At 33.5% G+C, this 16,424-nt stretch overlaps 1 protein-coding gene across 3 annotated transcripts in view; it reads left to right on the top strand.

The window, feature by feature from the left end:
* Positions 1-16,424, top strand: part of STAG1 (STAG1 cohesin complex component) — a 326,589-nt gene that overhangs the window by 178,643 nt on the left and 131,522 nt on the right. For all 3 annotated transcript variants that reach the window (XM_039837228.1, XM_039837229.1, XM_039837230.1), the window contains 2 exons: positions 12,400-12,551; positions 14,486-14,559. In XM_039837228.1, the coding sequence (XP_039693162.1) occupies positions 12,400-12,551; positions 14,486-14,559 (226 nt within the window). The remainder of the gene's footprint in view (positions 1-12,399; positions 12,552-14,485; positions 14,560-16,424) is intronic.

Below are 16,424 nucleotides of genomic sequence, written 5' to 3'. Positions count from 1 at the left end.
GAGAACTTAATTCCAGGTTGGATAATAATTATCCATATTTTCGAGGATTTTTCTGTTCTCACCTTTGCTCTGTGTGTGTGTGTTTTAATGGTATGTGTGCAAGGGGTAGATGAAAAGATAATGATTTTTATTCACTTTGCAGGACGAGTCTTGGGGACTAGATAAAATGGGCAGGAACATTTAATCTTCTGCTTCAAAGACTATGTGCATGGACAGTTGCAAGGCAGTTATGGCCAGATATGATTATCGGCTTTGGAATAAAATGCTCCTTGACATTGCTTATATCTTAGCTGAGAAGAGACAATCAGGTTAGTTGTTTTGTAGGGTACATATGTGCTGAGTTCCAGAGCTTCTTAAGTCATCACAAGTGGTCTTATCAGTAGTACTTTTTATCTGTTCTCTAAATATCCCATTTCCTTATTATCAAATAAATAATGTGTCCCAATTATCAGTGTGTATGCATTGAATTTAATTGTATACTTTTACGACATTTGAATTAAAATTTTTCTTCGTGTAGTTCTTTAGGTCTGTTCCACAGTTATAATTAGTCTTATTTTTCCATTGGAGGTAAACTGTGTTTCTCCATTTTGGGAGAATTCTTTTTACCTTTAAAAATAAACAGACTATTAGCATACTGCATTTTATATTATATTTTTGTTATTTTTTTCTCTCAATTGGAATTTTAAAACATACTTACCTATTTGTTTGACCCATCTTGATGAAGAAGCTTCACATTTGCAGTACAGTTTTCATTAACTGTTAATCTTCAGAATTAAGTGCTTTTATTTCTGTTCTAAATAGTTATTTCAGTTGGATATATTAGAACATAGTTTGTGAATTTAATTTATATAACTAATATGTTATTACTTTGCTGGATTTACAGTCTAAAACAGTACCTCTTCCAGTTTTATGAAATTTTCATAAAATATAAATTTATTTTAAAGAAAATATAAAGCATTTGCTATAGAAATATATACTTGGTACTTTTTAAGTTGTCAACTTCAATATTTTGTTAGATAGCAGTTTGCAGGATGAGTATGTTGGTTTAACTTATTGCTGTTTTATTACCTACATAGTTTTCTATGATGTTACAAATAAATTAATATTGACTGACTCTCACTCCTAAGGTGAAATGCTAATTTGGTTAAAGGGAGATTAAGAATACAAAGCTTATATTAATAATGGCATAGTGGTTGATTTTATTCTATATTTTTCTAAAGTGAATTTTGGGAAAATGAGAAAATGTGATTAAGGTCATTGTATGATAGTTGAATGGCCTCTGTGGGCTAGTGGGCTTGGAGGCCAGTAGTTTAACAGTAGGTTACTTACTCTCAGACTCTTGGGAGAGTAAACATTTTTTTACACCTTATTGTTTGTAACATTATTATATTGACATATGGTTGATTTTATATTGACATAATAGTTCTTATTGATTAACATTCTTTACCAAGTCAACATCTCTGGACTTTTACTCTGAGAAAAGATGTGCTATCTGAAATTGCTTTTTTGTTCTCCAATCATAGACTGAAAATCATTCTCCTTCAGTAAATTGACATCTTTTCTTTGGCTTTCAGTTGCTGAAACCATGTAATATGGTGGTTCATAGAATGGGTTTTGAGCCAGAATGTCTGAATCTGTATTCCTCTCTGCTTATTATTAGTTGGGTAACTTGGACAAGTTCTTAATTTACCTGGCCTCATTTTCCTTATATGCAAAGTGGTGAAGGTAATGATAGCTAGCTACTTTAAAATAAATTAGGAATGCTTGGACCAGTGTCTGACTTTAGTAAGCTGCTGGTATTCTATAAAGATAAAAAGAGTTAATAGGGTTTGCAATATTTTCATTTATTCATGTTTTTACTCAGAATTTATCAAACACCTATTCTATTTTAGTAACAAAAGACATGCCAAATGGGAAATCAGATAAATTATATCTATCAAAAACTATTATTAAGAAAACTAACAGCATGTATTTCATTTTACTTATCTTTTAGCTTTCAGGTCCCATATTCTATTTACTAAATTCAGTAAGACTTTTATAACTCTTAACCAGACAGAATATTTCTGGTTTCTAAGACTTTCCCTGAAAAATTTAGATCACTCTGGAATCATCGAAGAACAGACCATAGAGTATAAATAATCTCTCTTTCTTCTTGTCTTTATATTTTATGTTCCTTATGTTGTCGTCGTTGTTGTTTTAACTTCTGGAGTCCTCCCTATTCATTGCTTTCTCCTTGTACTATTACTTTATTTATTTATTTTACTTTATAACTTATGTTTTTCTCACTCCTCCTGTAGATACAACACTTTTTACAGTTTGCTAGGATTTGTATTTAGTAGACTTTTGTTGTTCTTATTAGACTAATGCCAATAATTGACCAAATTTTCAAATGCCATTGTATCATATTACTTTACCTGTTAAATACATTATTAAAAATGCAGTTACGCTTTCAAATCTGTAAATATAGGTATCTAGAGTAATACTTTAACTTTTCTAGTTAAAGAGCTGTTATTTTTCTTAGATTTATTTCTTATTTTCTCTCATCAATTATGAAAAATAGCTTTCTTTTGGGGAACAGTTTTGTAAAGAAATTATTGAGAATTCAGAAAAGGAGAAAAGTACAGAAATAAAAATTCGCCATAATCATACCATCTCATAATTGCTATTACATGTTGATATTTTCTTTTAACTTTTTTTCTCACATGTACATTTGTGAGGATTTTCTGTTTTATATTTAAAATAATAAGATAGTATAACTAATTTTGTGATGTGCATTTTCTTTGCTTTTAATTTTTTATAATCGTCTTTAATATGACTGCCTCTTTTTATTTTAGTAATTTTTATTTTTCAATTACAGTTGACGTAAGACAACATATTATATTAGTTGCAGATGTATAACATAGTGATAAGATATCCATATAGCTTAGGAAGTGATCGCCCTGACACATCTAGCATACATCTATTACCATACATAGTTATTACAATATTATTGACCATATTTCCTGTGCTTTACATCCTCATGACTGTTTTGTAACTACCAGTTCTATCAGTTTGTTTCTGTTTTGTTTGTGCATTTATTTTGTTTTTTAAATTGCATGTATAAGTGAAATTGTATGGTATTTGTCTTCCTCTGTCTGACTTACTTCACTTAGCATAATACCCTCTAGGTCCATCCATGTTGTTGCAAATGGCAACATTTCATTTTTTTTTATTTTTTATGGCTAAGTATTATTTCATTGTATATATGTGCTGCTTCTTTATCCATCCATCTATTGATGGACACACAGATTGCTTCTATTATCTTGACTATTTTAAATAACGCTGCAGTGAACATATGGATGCATATGTCTTTTCAAATTAATGTTTCGGGTTTCTTCAAATAAATACCCAGAAGTGGAATTACTGGGTCCTTCTTTTGTCTCTTGCTATACCCTTTGTTTTAAGTTCTATTTCGTCTAGTACGAGTATTGCTACACCAGCCTTTTTTTTTTTTTTTTTCCATGAAATATCTTTTGCCATCCCTTTACTTTCAGTCTGTGTGTCTTTCAGTCTGAACAAGTCTCTCATAGGCAACATATGTAAGGGTCTTGTTTTATTATACATTCAGCCACCCTGTGTTTTGATTGGAACATTCAACCATTTACATTTAAAGTAATTGTTGATAGGTATGTAGTTACCGCCATTTTATTATTATTTTTTATCATTTCTTTTCCTCCTTCTCCTCCTCCCTCTCACCTTCCTCTTCCTTCTCCTCCTCCTCTTCCTCCTTCTTTTTCTTCTTCTTATTAAAGAAGTCCCTTTAACATTTCTTGTATTACTGATTTGGTGATGATGAACTCCTTTAGCTTTTTCTTGTCTGGGAAGCTCTTTATCTGTCCTTCAGTTTTAAGTGATAGCCTTTCCGGGTAGAGGAGTTGTGGTTGTAGGTACTTGCTTTTCATCACTTCGAATATTTCATGCCAGGCCCTTCTGGCTTGCAAAGCTTCTGTTGAGAAATCAGCTGACAGTCTCATGGGAACTCCCTTGTAAGTAACTAGCTACCTTTTCTTGCTGCTTTTAGAATCCTCGCTTTGTCTTTAACCTTTGGCAATTTAGTTATGATGTGTCCTGGTATGGGCTTCTTTGGGTTCATCTTGTTTAGGACTCTGCACTGCTTGGACTTGTATGTTTATTTCTTTCACCAGATTAGGGAAGTTTTCTGTCATTATTTCTAAAAGCAGGTTTTCAGTTTCTTGCTCTCTCTCTTCTCCTTCTTGTACCCCTCTGAGGCAGATGTTGGTATGCTTGATGTTGTCTCAGAGGCTTCTTAAACTGTCTTTGTTGGGGGATTATTTTTTCTTGTTACTGATTTGATTGCATGTTTTCTTTTACCTATCCTTCGAAATCACGGATTTGAACCTCTGCTTCATCTAATCTCTGTTGATTCCTCCTAAGATATTCTTTATTTCAGCTATTGTATTTTTCATGTCTAACTGATTCTTTTTTATGTTTTTCATTTCCATTTTTATGTTTTCTCTTTGTTAAAGTTCTCACTGAATTCCTCTACTCTTCCCCTAAATTCATTGAGTATCCTCCTAACCAGTGTTTTGAACTCTGCATCTGTCTGTTGTTTTGCTCGTCTCCATTTTGTTTCATTTATTTTTCAGAGCTTTATTTTTCAGAGACATATTTCTTTGTCTCCCTATGATAGCTGCCTTCTTGTGTTTGTTTCTCTGTATTAGGTATGGCTGCTATGTCTCTCAGCCTTAGTAAAGTGGCCTCATGTCATAGGTGTCTTGTGGGGCCGAGTGGTACAGTTTCCCTGGTCCCCTGAACTGAATACTTCAAGTGTGTCCTTTTATGAGTTGTGTATGCCCTCTTGTGGTAGTTGAGCCTTGATTACTATTGGCATCAGTGAAAGGGATTGATCCTTGGGCTGCCTGGTTGTGAGGACTGGCCATGACTACAGTGAATGAGCTGTTTTGCAGGGTCTGACCCTGCAGAGCAGGATTTGCCTTGAGTAGGATTTGCTCTGGTCCCTGCTGAAACTTTTCTTTGATTGTGTCATTTTGGAGGTGGTTTTGTGGTATTCTAATGTGGTGCGAAGCTGGCCAACAGTTGTGTTGGTTCTGGGGCCTCTTGGAATGGGCTCTGTTGGAAGCCAAGATCTGCTACTGCTTCTTTCCTCTCCAAGGCCACTTGGTATGAGCTACATGTGATCTGCAGGTAGTTGCCACATGTGCTGGGCTTGGAGGTGCCTGAGAGAGGGTAAGCTGGGAACAGGCCAGCTGCCACTAGTGCCTGTCTTTGGGCTTCCTTAGCAAGAGGTACAGAGCATGCCAAGGCCAGATGCTGCTTGTTTGGTGTTTGTGAACCTTTTAGAGGTTTCAGGAAAGTTTGCAGCATGAGCCTGACAGGGCCATTTGTATGGAAAAGCCCCTGGAAGTGGCTTGCGTGGGCCTAAAAGTTGGGTGTGGTGGGATCTCAGGCAATCACTAGGGTCAGGCCACCAGTGTTAGGCAGGTTGATGGAGACTCAGACTTGGTGCCCACCTGTATGCGGAGGACTCAACTGAGGAGCAATGGCTTCTGTTAGCACTGCTTTCTTAGATAAGGCTGCCACTTCAACCCTTGCCTTGAAGCCAGACAACTCACTTCTTCTCCGTATGTCTCTGGTGCATTTTAAGCTGCTGCTCCAGCACTGGAGCTCAGAGCAAGTGAGTTCGTCGGCAAATAAGATCACGCACAGGTGTTTTAAGAGGAACTCCTGGGTCTCCAGAAGCCTTCCATCTTACTCTGCCACAATCCCTACTAGTTTTCACAGCCAGAAGTTATGGGGACTTGTTTTTTCAGCACTGGAACCCTTGACTAGGGAGCCTGTTGCGGAGTCAGGATCCTTCACTTTTCAGAGGAGACCTCCACAGCCACGATGTTTTCCCCAGTTTTTAACTGCCACATGTGACATCAGACTAGCTTGTTTTGTGTCTCCACCCCTCCTACCAGTCTGCACATGTTTTCTATATATTCTTAGTTATACACCTTATATTCAGCTAGACTTCAGGTGATTTTTAGTGATGGTTGTTCCTGTAGCTTAATTGTACATTTGATGTGGTCATAAGAGGAGGCAAGCACAGCATTTACCTACTTCACTATCTTGACCAGAGCCATAGCTGGCTCATTTTCTAAAACCTAGATGTCCTTTAAGTTATTTAATTTTTCTGCCATTTTTTGGATCCTTTGTCTTTTATTGGATTCTCTGTCTTTTGCTTGCTTGCTTTTCTTTGCATATTCTTTTTATGGGTGAGTAGCATGTTTTTTGTTAACTTCTCGAGAAAAACAGCATTGGGGCAATATACATTTGATACTGTACATGCCTTGAAAGCATATTGTGTCATCGTGTTTAATTATCTGATTTAATAGAATTCATCACTAAAGATTTCCTTCAGTATTTTTCTCTAGGTTTCATTGTTGTGGGGAAGTTCAGTGCTGTTTCAACTTCTGATTCTAATCTTGTTCCTTTTCAGTAGAAACTTTGACTTTTTTTTCTCTTTGTTCTTGGTGTTCTGAAATATCATGATGATATACTCTCATGTATATATTTTTTTCTCAATTTATTATGCTGGGTACTCTTTGCTGAATATCTGTTGCTTGGATGTTAATCTCTTGAAGCAATCCTAAGTTTCTTATTTATTTTCTCTTTTTCATTTATAACCTTTGTTCTATTTTCTTATATTTTCTGAACTTTATTGATCTTAATTTTTACTGTTATTTTAAGTTTTCTAAGAGTTTTTTCTTATTTTTCAAGCTTTTTTAAAACATAGTTTCATGAATGTAATATCTTATCTCATTGACAATGTTAATTATTACTGTGAAGTTCTTTTCTGCTCCCTACTCTGACCGCTTTTCTTCTGTTTCTCTGCTTTTATCACTGACTTTCATGTTGGAAACTTTCCTCAAATATATGTTCATTGTTTTCTAGTGACTGCAGAGAGTGAGACATTAAATACCTGATATTGTGTGCATGTGTGTTGTATCTGTGTGTTGTATGTGTGTGTTGTGTTGTGTTTGACATGGTGTGGCAGCAGCTTTTCGCTTCTTTCGTGAGTATCACTATAGGGTAGTCTGTGGTCAAATAGCATTATCATTGTAGACCCTAACCTGTTGGTACTGATCATTATTTTCCCTGGGGAAGTTTAATTTCTTTGAAGAAGTATCTTTTAATGAACTTAAGTTTGGTTGCTGTATACCATTTGGGTTTTGTGCAATGTGAAGGAGCAGCCAGGGCCCTTTGCATTTCACTTATATTCCTCCACTGTGTGTGATGATTCCACATCTCTTGTTTATTTTCTTCAGGGAATAAACTTCCAGACTTCCAAAATGGGTGTGTGATGGAGTAATTGCCTGACTGCCTAGGTCAGAATGGAAATTTATGGATTTAATTATTTATTACACAAACTTTGAAATAATACATTTGGCCCATTGTATCTGTGGGTTACACATCCACAGATTCAGTCAACTGCAGATGGAAAATATTTGGAAAAAAATTATGTTGTTGCTTACATATACTATGTAGTTAGGGCCTGTGATGTTTACGTTTGTACTGAACATAAACAGACTTTTTCCTTGTCATTATTTCCTAAACAATACAGTATAACAAATATTTACACAGCATATGTTGTATTAAATATAAGTAACATAGAGATGAATTAAAGTATGCAGGTGGATGAGTGTAGAGTATATGCAACTATTATACCATTTTATATAAGGGACTTGAGCATCCATGGATTTCGGTATCTGCAGGGTATGTGTGTGTGTGTGTGTGTGTCTTGGAACCAGTCCACCTTGGATACCCAGGGAAGGCGCTACTCCTCTTTTCAGACCTTACTTCACTCCATCTTCTGTGGAACCTAGTAGTATTTCTAATTCCTGAATGCTTCTGGGTTCTACAAAGCAAAATAGTTTTTTTTTTTTTTATCCTTTTAGAAATAGTTGTCATCCTTTTTCGACTATTCTACTTTCCATATTCATCAGGTATTATCTTGTGATTTGGCATTCAGGTAATACCTAGATTTATTGAAGATGAAAATTGTTTTTTTCTTATGGTTGGTTTTTTAAGAGACAGGGATTAAATCTTTGGTTAAATCTTTACCATTTAGAAAGTGGAAATTTATTGTAAGCCTTTTCGTTTGTTTAAATAAGTTTTATTTTAAACAAAGAAGGAACATAATTATACCTCTTATAAATTTAGTTTATCCCATTATCAAACATATTTCTAAGGGGTACATTAATAGTTTCAAAATGTATAGTAGGTACAACTAAATATATATGCAGATTTTAGTTTTCATTTTTATATTGACATAAATGTAAATTGTTGGATATTGATTCAAAGGGTCGATACCCACAATCTTAATTTCAATCACCTCATTTGCTATAACAACTTCCAGTGTTTTTCTACTATGATCCGAACTCCAGTATTATTTTCCTTCTGTTGGGACTTTAAATACTTTGATGCTACAGTTTCAGTATTCTTCCCACCCTTAGTGTTCTCATTTCCTCCACTTTCGTGTCTCAGATTCTGTCATCTAGATTTATTATAATCATGTCCTTATTCATACCTTAAACATCCTTGCCTCTCTCTGTCCATCATACCCTCTACACAAACTTTATATTACCACCTACTCCATAGCTGCACCAGAGTAGCTTACAGTGGCTGAGGAAAAACACGTAATTATAATGGCTAGGCTTTACATTTTTCTTGCAAGTAGGTCTTTAATGCTGCCTAGGAATCCTATTACAGTATTCTACTCCATGGATATTTCCACTTTCCTACCTTCTCAAACCTGTAACATAAGTATGAGTAAAGAGCTTAGTAGAGTGACTACCACATAAAACACATTTCTTCTTTTTGCATAGATGAAATGTAATAAACACACTGACAGGGATCTTGCTTTTTTCCCATCAACAAATATCTCAATGGGCTTTTCAGCACAAATCATGCCACATTTTTTTTCTAATGCTGAATACTTACCTGTTGGATGGCACTGCCATCCAGTTTTGTGATTCTAAATACCAATATTTTTGATGATGACTTCCAAATGTTATATCTACTAGACATTTCTGCTTAGATACCTAATAGTACAAAACTTTGTAATTTATCCTTGCATTTTTTATTTCTCTCCTTTTCTACATTATAATCTATTATATTATTCCAGCTCTACCTTCAAAATGTATTTCACATCTAACCATTTCTCTCTACCTATTGTTACCAATTTAATCCAAGGCAGCATTGCTTTATTGAGTTGCTGAAAGCCAACAACTTGAGAATTGTCACTGCAACCTTTTCACAAAATATTTTTAGCTTTCTCTTGGTGTTCTCTTTGGTCTCTCTTCTTCCACTTTTATTCTTCCATAGTCTGCTCACACAGAGGTTAGAATATTAATCAGTCTTATTTTTCACCCACCCCAAATTTTCCAGTGGACCTTACGTCTTTTATATTAATCCTGAGAGCTTATTTAATTGTAGTAGAACTCTTTTAACATGTCCTTGATTTTCTCAACTCGCATCTCCTTCTCTGCCTCAGCCTATTTCTGTGCTTCAGCCACACTCATCACCGTGCTCTTTTTTGAGTGCCCTCCTCATCACATTTTCACCTCATAACCTTAGCACTTTTTAGTCCCTCTCCCTGGAAAACTGTTCTGTCATGTAATCATTTGCTCTCATATGTCAGCTTTTCAGAGAGGTCTTCTTGCCTGACCATCCTCTTTACCCTCTAACCTTTTTAACACACACATATATTTATAACCATACTTCACTTTTTAAAATAGATTTACCATTAACTGACATTTTTTTATTTGTATATTACCTGTTTATTTATTGTCTTCTCTCTAGAATGTAAAAAACATGAGGGCAAGTACTATGTTTTGTTCACATTGATACTTCTAGTACGAAGAATGCTCGATATATGTTGAATTGATAAAGAGTGGGGAAGCACTAAACAAGTGCTGCTTGAATTCTCTGTGGTGAAAGACTAGTTTTTTAATTATTAATCTGTCACAGCCTAGTACTTCATAAAATGCAATGAGTTTCAAAAGAAATACACATATTTTTAGTGTCATTTCATTATTAGATTTAGCAGATATAGATTATGCTATCAAATATTATAAACATTTCTAAAAACTTATTTTTAATTTTGTACTTAAAATGAACTGGCAACAAGTTGTGGTCAGTTCTGAGTAGCACAGCTCTAGAATAAGTTTACCATTCTGTAGTCAGCAGTTAAAATGTAAAGGATAAATAAAGTATTCTTCTCTTTGTTAGACAAGGAGAAACCAATTAAAAGCCCATGTCACACTATCTAGGCTGAATTCCTGTAGGATTATTAATTTATAAAATGGTTCTGTTAGTAATACCAGTGAAATTTTAATTATGCAGAAATGAGTCTTTTTCAGTAGATTCAGTAATCTCAAAGACATCACAATCCTTATGTTGTATCTGTTATTAAATTAGAAGTCTTTCTTCAATAGCTGTTCATTTGCTTATATGTTGGTATGTTAAATGAAAATTTCAGTGAAATTTAAATTTTACAGATTTATAAACATTTTATCTCAGTAAGTACTGCTACATTATATCTAATACTTTTTCAAAAATGTATTGATCATTTTGCATTTTTCTTTGTCTTAGTATGTTGATTATTTTGTTGTTTATGTCTAGGATGGGAGGGGGGTCATTACACAATGACAATTGAAGTTTGGGATCTGGGTTTACAAGGAGATATATAGCTGGAATTAAAAGCCATTAAATTCAGGAAAATCTGTGTGGCGGCTTCCACTGGTGAATTCCAGCCAGGGTTGGTGTTAATTTTAATGCTTTTCCAACTCCTGATCTTCACGTCATTTTGTTTTAGAGATCTAGTAGTACGTGATGAAGTAAGCTTCATTGGGATTGACTTTGTATGCTCAGGACATGCTCTGTTAAACCATTATCTCTGACTTGAGCAGTTTGAATACTCCAGATCTCTTCTGTCTTTGAGCTATTCTCCTTTTTTTATACGTTTTATATGTTAATTTAAAAAGTACTTTTGACCTTCATAGTATCATCAGATATTCTTCGGGCGGTGTGTAAGATGCTGTAAAATTACTAGCCTGCATTTTGAAACACAAGAATATTTCTCAATTTACTGCATTGAGGCACTGTATCTCAAGAAAAAGGAAAGGTTCTCGTTGAATTTCTAAGTGGTCACCAACTTAAATACATTTCTTTTCAGGATTTATGTCTTATATTTTGATTTAAGAGCAGTAGCACTCACTATTAACATGGAGTTAGCCAAAATGTAGATAGAGTTTCAGAATAACAAATTGTGTGTGTGTGTGTGTGTGTGTGTGTGTGTGTGTGTGTGTGTGTGTGTGTGTGTGTGAGATAGAGATACAGCATTATGTATATATGTTTATATATGTACTTAAAGGGAAATAGTGACATTTTAGAAGAAATGCATGCTCATTTATGGATATGTTTGAAGATAAGTGGATCAGTTCTTCCAAAACTGATCAGTTCGTTTTTTTAATAATTGAGCATTTATATTTGCAGATGAATAACCTAAAGGAAGGAAAAAGAAAAATTGTTTTATCAGCGCAGACTCTCTTATTCTTCTGCCACTATTTCCTACACTTTCACCATCTCAATAAAAATAAATGTGAATAGACAAAAGTTTAAAGTTTGTGTCATACTTGTTTCTCAGAGGACTTGAAACAAAGTTGGAAAATATTTAACATTTACAAATACAAGGGAACATTTAAAAGTACATTAACACTATGATAGGAAAATTGGTCAGTCACATTCACAGAATGCATTTTTAATGACCTTAATGAGTTTGGTAGGATCAGTTTGTTTTTCAGAGGTTGGTGATTATGCCATTCACTGGTGAGCAACACAGGGAGAGGACCACCTTTGGGGGCAGTGATCATGAACTGATTGTAAACATCTAAAGCACCTTAGATGCATCTTAGTAATAAAGGTATTAAGGAAGCAATTGTATACATAGAACAGCTGGACAGAATAGAGGTCTAGTAGGCTTGAATAGTATACTCTGACTAAGGTATATATATTTGAGGGTGTGGGAAGAGGGGTTGTTGAAGATACTACTTAAAATTTATCCTGCTGATGATTAAGATGAGGCTATTTTTAAGTGGAAAATGTTTCTGGGTCAAGCCATAGTGACACTGAGGCAGAGAAAATGTTGTGAACTAGGATGAAAACTTTATTTCTATAAAATAATTTTTCTTTGTATAAATTATGCCCGAATTGTAAAACATAGAAATTGACTAGTTTCCTTTTTTCATCTGTTTCCATTATAAATTTGTAATCTTATGGATAGATGAAGGTCTGATTCATAGTTGAATACTATAGTCTTCCTTTATTTCATAGCCATGAAGCTCATGACTGCTCTGGTGAATGTTGCCTTAAACCTCAGTATTCATCAGGATAATACACAGAGACAATATGAAGCTGAGAGAAATAAAATGATTGGGAAGAGAGCCAATGAAAGGTTGGAGTTACTACTTCAGAAACGCAAAGAGGTAAGTTTCATGATATCTGAGATTCTTATGTATAGGAAATATATTAGTTTTTTATTTTCTCTTAAACAGTTTGTATATTTTTGAAATTTATTTTTTTAAGTTATATTATTTGAACATTGCAGTTTCATTTGAAAATAATGAAATGTTGAAATAATGAAATAATGTTCAGGCAGTGATTATCTGAGTGCTGACTGATAGCAGAAGAGAATCAGAACAATCTAGCTTTTGAAGAAAGGTGATCTGATAATTAGGTAACTGAGAAAGATTATTAGGCTGTGAGCTCAGAAAGCATGATAAGTAGTAATATCAGAACTAAGGGCTAGCAAAGCCTGCATTTCCAGGAGAAAGCCAAAGACTATATATTAGTTCATGTATAAGGAAGGCATTCCTTTGAATAAGACTGGTCTTAGTTTTCCAGTGAAATTTTCATGTGTGTTAAAAGTAATTTTAAACTGGGTTTTTAGTAGGTAATATTTTTATTCATCCAATAGGAAATAAAATTTTAGATTTGCAGTGTTAGTCTATATTTTAATTTAAAAAAGGCATAGTATCACAATAAATAAATTGCCATCAATGAATAATGGGTTATAACAGACGAGAAACAACAAACTTATGATTAGATTATTATCCATACTGTATTAGCATGCTAGGGCTGCTCTAATAGATACCACAAACCGAGTGGCCTAAAGAACAGTAATTTGTTGTCTCACAGTTCTGTAGGCTACAAGTCAATGATCACTCCAGTCTTCACATGGCCTCCTCTGTGTGTGTGTGTGTGTGTCCCTAAATTTCTCATTTTTATAAAGACACCTATCATCATATTGAATTATGGGCCCATCATACTTCAGTAAGACTTCATCTTAACCTAATACATCTACCACATGCTATTTCCAAATGAGTAATGAGGGTTAGGACTTAAGCAGATGAATTTTTGAGGAACACAATTCAAATCATAACACATACCATACTTGAAACTCTGGAAGTAAATTTTGGAACTCTGGCTTCAGGTTAAGTAGTGCTTACCAAACCGTATACCTTTTATAAATTAGTTATTTTTAATGATAAATGCAGCAAAAATAGTTTGTAAAACCTAAAGTTAAGTTGCAATATTTTGAATTCTTTAGTATAAAAGTATTTTAAAGCTTATTTCAGTAAAGCATGAAACAAATTATAAAGCAAAAGAATAAGTCTAAGGTACTGTGTCACATTGGAGTATGCACTGAAAGCCAATACTTCACTGAGTATTACTACAAAACAAATTAGAATAAGAAATAGCACCTTGAATGTAATTTTGTATCAGTATTTTTGTTCCTTTTGAGCAGTGAATAAACTCAAACTTTAACTGATCAGTAGTATTGCCTGAAATTTATTATATTTGCTATAGTGTTTTATTTTGTTGCTGCATTCCACCACTGATGGCTAGAGATCCTTGTTATATTTTTTTATGCCTCCTATATTAGGAACTTGGCCTACCCTCCAGTTATGGATTAACCAGATGCAGAGTAATTTGGATAATTTAGGTAGAATAGGAAGCTTTATATATAGTAGCAAGTAGGATAATGATGAATGTTTTATTACCAAGAAAGGCAAAACCAAGCCAGAGACCTGGTTTGAAAAGAAGAATAGAAATTGAGGCCTATTCCCAAAGCATGATATTTTGGAAATAGGAATTTGGCCACACTTATCAGCAACACACCTTGTTAGTCACTATATCATATGTTTCAACAGATAACAGAGAAACTTGAAAGCCAATGTAGTACAGCTATAAAAATGATGCAAAAATACTGGTAATATAGGACATTCATTGCACAGTGAGAAAAAGGACGGATAATTACCCCAAAATGAGAATAATCAGTTATTAAAAACAGTTGGAAATGTTCATTCCAAATAAAATGATCAACATTTTAATTTACATTTTTTTATTATTATTTCAGCTACAAGAAAATCAAGATGAAATCGAAAATATGATGAACTCTATTTTTAAGGGTATATTTGTTCATAGATACCGGTAAGGTATTTTAAAAACCATTTCAAAAATTTTTAACAAATAATTTTTACTTCTTTGAAGTCCTAGGAAATTATAGATATATAAAACTCTGCTTTGTTTTGTTTTCTGAAAAACAGCTTTGGCTATAAAAGCTAAATAAATGTCATACCATTACTGTGGATAACATTGTACCACCACTGCCACACCCTTCCAAATATACTATTAGAGGCATCCTATGTACTTGGATTTGTATTGATGTGATATTAATTAATAAGGTATTCTTAAGTTAATGTGGCCTTGATAAGATGTGATTCTCTTGATATTGAAAAAATTAATTGCCTTGCTTCCTGCCCTATAGTAATCTTGTTCTGTGGACAAATTAACCAGTAGTCTTTTAAAAATGCCTCTGTGAAGATGAGAGAAAAAGGCACCTCTACAGATACTACAGCAACTTGCTCTATAACATTACTTTTTTTTCCCTTCAATTTTATACATAAAAGTAGAAGCAAAGTATTTCCAAAATATTTTTTTCATGCTTCATTGCAAATGAGTTCAGTTTGTCTTTCTGTGAAACCTATGAACTTTCAAAATATTAACTACATTATTCAAGAACATATTTCACAGAGAATTAATGGTTCATATACATAAACTTGTTAGTTTCCCTTAATTAGATGTGACGTTATATGATTCAGTAGACAGATAATGGAAGCACTATTTTTAGACGTATTTGAGACTTTAATTGATTAGTTAATTTAAAAAGTTAGTTAAAACAGGGAAATCATTAAAGAATAATTTTGATTTAATTCAAAATATAAAAAGTTCTTTCGAATAGGTCTTTAGGCCTTTGAGTATGGATTGACTGAAGTTTTATATCCTCTTTTTTGCCCAAACTACACATATAATGAATTACTTAAAAATTTATTTGCATAAGATAGAACTTCTGAATGCCTACCATGCAGTCTTTTTTGAAATTACAACTTTGTAGAGGTATAATTAACATGAACTGCACATTTAACTGCATAATTTTATTGAGTTTCGATGTAATATATGGCAGAACTACCTACCACAGGCAAGATAATATACATATGCATCGTCCAGAAAAGTTTCCTTATGCAAAATTGTAATTCCTCCCGACAGCCTTTTCTACCACTCTCCGCCCCCCTCACCTTCCTAAAGCAATCGTTAAGCTGCCAACTGATTTGTTTATATTTTATGGAGTCATGTAGTATGTACTCCTCATTTTTGTTGTTTCAGTCTGGATTCTTGCACTAAGCAAAATTAGGATCTTTCATCATTAAGACTGTTGACTTTAAGTTTTTTATACATGCCCTATATCGGGTTAAGAAAGTCTTTTTCTATTTCTAGTTTTCTGAGACTTTTTATTATTAGGAATGGATGTTGGCTATTGTCAGATGCTTTTCAATATCTGTTGAAGTCATTATGCTTTTTTATTATTAAGGCTGATTATGTAGTAAATTAAATTGGTGGATTTTCAAATGATAACCTTAAATTCTTGGGATAAAATCTACATGGTCATGATATATTATTCTTTTTTATATTGTTAGAATGTGATTTGTTGAAATTTCCATAAGAATTTTTGCATATGTATTCAAGAGGGATCTATATCTCTAACTTTTTATTCAGTTGAATGTCTTTGACTGATTTCAATACTAGGGTAATTGGTACTTTTTTCTTCTTGAGATATGAATTATACCATTGAGACCTAGAGTTTTCTTTCTAGGGATATTGTTAACTACAAATTACATATCCATAGTACATATAAGGTGGTTTAGCTTATGTCTTATAAGAAAATGACACATCTAAATAGTTGAGTTATTTTTAACAAGTATCGCGTAAAATCGTTCATAATATCAGCAGTTTCACAC

Source organism: Pteropus medius, unplaced genomic scaffold (assembly GCF_902729225.1).
Source record: "Pteropus medius unplaced genomic scaffold, Ma_sr-lr_union100, whole genome shotgun sequence".
Taxonomy (NCBI): domain Eukaryota; kingdom Metazoa; phylum Chordata; class Mammalia; order Chiroptera; family Pteropodidae; genus Pteropus; species Pteropus medius.
Note: the sequence above shows the minus strand (reverse complement) of the source record. Positions and strands in the feature narration are given on the sequence as shown.